Source organism: Limulus polyphemus, unplaced genomic scaffold (genome assembly GCF_000517525.1).
Source record: "Limulus polyphemus unplaced genomic scaffold, Limulus_polyphemus-2.1.2 Scaffold2641, whole genome shotgun sequence".
NCBI lineage: Eukaryota > Metazoa > Arthropoda > Merostomata > Xiphosura > Limulidae > Limulus > Limulus polyphemus.
Genome location: NW_013668251.1, coordinates 119,083 through 124,926, shown reverse-complemented (window position 1 = coordinate 124,926; position 5,844 = coordinate 119,083). Strand labels below are relative to the sequence as shown.

The window sequence follows — 5,844 nt, the reverse complement described above, 5'->3', positions numbered from 1 at the left end:
CTTAGCTGAAGATGACTCCTACCTTTCTCAAATTTATATTTGTGTCCCCTAGTCCTACTATTCAATAGAAGGATATATTGAAAAAATATTTAAATGCATTTCATAATTTATAGATGTTACTTTTTTCTTGTGCATTCCTTACATAATATCTTACAATAAAAAAGGCATTATTTACAATTACAAAAATAAACAACAGAAGAATCCAGTTAAAACCAAAATATTAAATGGTAATTTTGGTATGGTGTTTATGAAAGTTATGCTTTTCTACTACTCACATCTCCAACACTATCCTTAACTCCAATTACATTTGGATGGCTGGCCATCTTAATCACAACTTCTGGAGGAAGGTCTAAAGCTGTGTTAGGAGTGGCATTGTACAAAACCACAGGAACTGGACTTTCATCTGCAACCTAACAAAAACAGATGATGATCAGAAGACATCTAGGACACAAGGTTTACAAATATTAATACTGTTTATCTAATAATGTTTTAATACTAAAATAAAAAAACTTTAAACTTCTTCATTTCACAACCTTTTGATGCATTATACTGATTATTTAAATTCTATATACGAAACTATTTTGTTTGTATACCCAGCATTTTTTACCATTTTTCTCCAAACACATTTTTCAGATTGAAGTAGTTGTATTTATGCTCATATAAAATAAATTGTTTGACACAATTATTCTGTATCTGTTATAAGTCCCAAACTCAAATATGTTTTTATTGCAACTATAAAAACATTTTTATTTTGTTGAAAGTTTTGTCTCAAGAAGAACATAACTTGTTTTGCTTAATACACATGTAAATTGTCAAAATTCTGACTGAATAATACTGTTTAACTGATGGAAGAATCTGATAAATTTTAAAATCCTTAACTGAAATATAAAATGAAATATAGGGATATGGAAAATTACATGTTTTAAATCTCAAAACTAAAAAACTTATATTACTGCCTTGAGGAAAGCAACAGTTCATGTCCCTAGCTCAACTCACATAACTGATCCAAAACTATCTGAATTAATAATGATCACACTTATTACAAAAAATTATTATAATACATGTAAGAAAGAAGTTCTTTTTATGTAAAGTAATATCAACTATCAGTACTTATATACATGCTAATCTATTACAAATAATGAATAATAATAGTGTAAGGATTTTTCCTCTTCCGAAGACAACAAAGCATGAAGTTCTAACTAAACAGTTTTTCGGTGATTAAGTCTGTATTTAAAAAATATATATATTCTTATATTTAAAACCATGTTCTTCTTTTATATTTACTTAGGTTACAGGAAGCTTCTCCAAGACTATACTTCTAAAAAACAGCCTCAAATGGGTAAATTAAAAATTGTTTTATGATAATGATATATCATCTCTACAAAAAGTTACATTACCACATCAAAAAACAAAAATATGCTAACTTCTCGTTTTATCTATTAAAACTCAAAATTAACTATGTTTATAAAAATTTAATAAAACTCTCACAAATATGTTTCTTAATGTTTTGCTACAGGAAAAAGGGCTTCTATATAGAAAAAAGTCATGAAAATGAGTAAAGTATATCTGGCATGAATTACATATATTAATACTTTTTAACACAGTACAGCATTTTCATGGATTATTCACATAGAAGTTTTTATTTCCACTACCCAAGTACAAAAAATATTTTTTGTTAAATCTTATAAAACAAAATACAAGGAAACATATTACATCAAAATCACTTATATTTCAAACTGAAGACAAGAAATGGTGAGGCACCCACATGGTTTTCTGGCAAACATACAACACAGGGCATTTCAAAAGCAGTTTTCTGATCTCATGAGAATCAAAAACAACATCCTACCCAGGCATGTATTTCATTACCTTTTTAATGAACTTTATTAAATATTTTACCCACTCCTTTCCTTCTCTACTCTTGATTACCAAAAAGTGCAACTCTATGAAACAATTTTTTTCTTAGTGCCCACATCAAGTTTTGATTAGTTTTCTATAATCTGATTTGACATCAAAAGAAACTATCATATAAATCAAAAGGAAGGTTAAGTCTTGGAGAGTTAAATTAACACTGAGTACTAATGGTTGGTGGTTTTTATTTCAAAAACCATTAAATGATATTCAGCATATTGTCAAAATAGGTTAACTTTATGCATTTAAAATATATCTGAAACAATTTATTTTGCTGCTGATAAAATTTAAAAATTTGAAACTACACCTTTCCTGTGGGAAAATAGATTAAAAATCCCCATTAAGTCATGTGTTTGAGACTGACCTACCTATGGTAAATTTATGAGGATAAGATCAAAGTTGATCAGCAATCAAAAACAAGCTCTTTCTGATTATTGGCAAGAAAATGAATTTATTCATCATGACTCAAACTCACATGGATTGTGAATTAAATTTTTATGTGACTGGAGAGACTAAGTCAACTATTTCATGGAATACAAGAATATACACAGAAGAAAAAGAACTTCCTCAAAGAGTCAGAGAAGAAATACATTTCTTCCAGTAAAATAATGCAGATGTTTACATCAAATATTGTTATATCCAGCAAGAAAAAAAGGGCAGGATGGCAACCATGCGACTTATTAACTTTAGGTCACATGTCTCATACTTTACTTTATATGCATACTTTTGAATAATATGTCAAAAATAATTTCATCATTTGTATCGATGTAAATGTATATTTTTCTAAGTAATAAAAATAAACATTTACAACTTTATTTTGTTGTTGATCATTGTTTATTAATCAGCAAGTCATTACTCTGTCTGCCTGTATCCACCGAGTTTCTCATATTCCTGCAGACAATTGTAGATTAATGTTATGATAAAGCCTTAGTCATTCTTTTCCTTACATCAACTACATTTGAGTTGGGTGCAGTATCCCACAGTCAACATTAGTCTTTTCTGCAGTTGCTTCTTATGCTTTTTACATTCTTAACACTGGTAGAATTATCCTCAAGTTTAACAAATAGTGAAAGGAACCTACATTTTATGAGTGCTTTCATGAGCTTTTGGCTTGGTGTTTTAATCATGAGTTTGTATTTTCTGCCTTTACCTTGGTAAAACTGACCTAAAGCTATACAACCCTTTAACACAGAATTCATACTTCATCTTGGCATAACGTATATCAAAGTACAATATGCTGGGACTTCTGTGGATGCCATCTCTTAAGCACTCTCTCTCAAAGTCCATGTATTTGTCACACTTCTTGATCAGTAAGAGTTTGTGAACAGTTAAAACTTTCAGGTGGTTTCTTGTGTCTGTGACTGTACTGTGCACATTGGAGAAGACATGCTCCACTTCAGCTGTGCTAATTGAAAGAACCACAGTAGTTGCCATAAGTTGGTGAACTAGTGGACAGAAATTTCCAAATTTTTTTTTCAGTTGTGTGATTGTCTGGAGAAGAGCAGAATGTGATTCTATGTTGTCCTTGTCAGTGTCTTTGATCACTCCTTCAGCTGGTCCCACTAGGCAAGGGCTTCATCAGGGTCGAGGCTGTACTGAAGGGCAAGCACTTCAATCTCATCATTTTCTGTCATGGCATCAGTGCTACTCATGGCAAATACAGAGAGACTGTCAATGATGTCAGTGTTCTCTAGCTGCATTTCAATGTTCTCAATTAAATTGTCAATGAATGATTGCTCAGCCTGAAGACTTACCTCATTCCGGTCACTAACACCGGCTCATAGTGGGGAGGAAGGGAGGGAGAGTGTCACAGAATCAATTTCATGTTCAGTTGGTTGGATGTTGAACTCTTCTGACACTTTGCTGGCTTTCCTCAGACTAACACCTTCAACAGTTTTCAATTTTCTCAGAGAACTGATTGTTGTATCCATCTTGGGCTTGATCACTAAAAGGTCTACATTGTTTTCCTCAAAGGTCAAGGCAAGCTGGGTGTTGGATCTTAGGGCATCCCACAAGAAGTGGATGATGTAGATCATGGAGTATGATTTCAGCTTTTTGGTGAGAAATTGTGACTGAACTCGTGATCATCTGCCAATGGACTTGCAAGCCAGCATCTCTGTTTTCAAGATCCATGATCACTGCTGAGTAGGTGTCTCTGAGAGAGGAAACAGCCTCCATGTGGGACAGTCATGTGGTATGAGATGCCTGTTTCAGTTGCTTTGTGTTGCCATTATCAAGCCAGGTCTGAGGTTTTTCAAGGGATATTGTACAGTTGTTGGAAGCCTTGTAGAACCTGTACACACTATATATATATATATCTTTGTGATAGGATCCCAACTAGTAACCACAGAATGAAGCATTTCGAACCACCGGACAATCATTTTGTTCAACCTGAAGACTTACCTCATTCTGATCACTAACACCGGATCTCAGTAGGAAGGAAGGGAGGGAGAGTGTCAGCGGAGGTAAGTATGTTTGGAAGTATATTTTCAATTTAGGAAAACGATAACTTCCAAAACATACATACCTCTGCTGACACAAGTAGCTAGAATCCCACATTAAGAAGGCAGAGGGACTGGTGAGAACAGATATCATACAGAAAGCATCTGCAGAGAACAAATATGTACCAATAGTAGTGGTATCAAAGTGGGGAACACTGCACTACATGCAGAACAGGTATGCTCTTCACCCAGAACTACAAAAAATTGAAAAAAAGTGGAATATAATACAAGTATAATGCTCCAGCCCCGACAAAACAGCCGAGGTTCCACAACTCAGGTTGGATTTAACGGTCATGGTATCCATATCCCACATTGGTGGCCAGGGCAGCTGGACTGCAGATATATATATCTTTGTGATAGGATCCCTACCAGTAACCACAGAATGATGCATTTCGAACCACCGGATTTATGAATGAAAGAAAGTAAAAACCAAAGTGGACAATCCTTCTGATCAACCTGAAGAAGTCCAAAAGGCAACATCCTAGGTCTAGATTTACGGGATCATCTGCCATACTCCACCAAAGTCCAGAACTCATCCAGTCTGGATTTACAAACAGTTGTCTTTACTCTCCCATCAAGTGAGCAAGGAGAATTCCACTTACCCATGGAATTATGGATAGGATGTAGAACACTGTCCCACCAAGGACCAAAGATGGGACCGCATCTCGTTCAGATTTACAAGGAAGAAGTGGACCCCTGCATGAACAACATAAGACCTGCCAGTTTTCATAAGAGGGTCCAAACACCCCTTTACCGGATAGCTAAACGTCAAATCTGAACTGGTTTTATGAGTAGGCTCCCACGTAGGTTGGTCCTGCTCCTATCGACATCTGGGAAAAAACTTCACCCTCTTCTCCGAGAGTGGAGAAAACTCAACACTGAAGGAAAATCCTCTGTCCACTACCCAAGTAACTGGAAACTGAGTGTGGTAAGGACTCCCTAGCTCCACTAGGAGAATCTGGGGGTAATGCACATAGGGGACCTCTGAGAAACAGTGCAATAGGTAAACTAAGTGCCCCAAATCTTGAAAAGAAAACCGACCCCGAGTTATTGAATGTAATGATCGGCAAGGACAGAGAGGATCCCCTTATGCTTTACTCATGATAGTCCATGAGTGGCAGTCCAACACAGTACAGTAATACCCCCTGATGAGCCTTTAGGTGGTATTATGGAACATCTCATTTCTATGGAGCTTGCTGCAACCTGTATAAAATATACTGAATTAATGCAAAATGGGTGGGACTTCCCTGCATGAATCACAATGTGCATAGATGGAGAGGAAACTAAAAATTCACTCCCAGACCTATCAATCATCAAATAAGATGCAAGCTCAAAAGCAACCGCGAAAAGACCCAAAACATCACATTCTTGATGAACCAACTGAAGAAAACAAATAAAAGGCAGCTTATTCCAAGTGGCCTACTTTTTGGTTTTA

The 5,844-nt window shown here is 35.2% G+C and overlaps 1 protein-coding gene across 1 annotated transcript in view; it reads right to left on the bottom strand.

Annotated features, from left to right (window-relative positions):
* LOC106467514 (4-hydroxy-2-oxoglutarate aldolase, mitochondrial-like) overlaps positions 1-5,844 on the bottom strand; it is a 72,116-nt gene that overhangs the window by 29,793 nt on the left and 36,479 nt on the right. Inside the window, exon 4 of the mRNA XM_013927872.2 lies at positions 276-410. Coding sequence (XP_013783326.1) covers positions 276-410 — 135 coding nt within the window. The remainder of the gene's footprint in view (positions 1-275; positions 411-5,844) is intronic.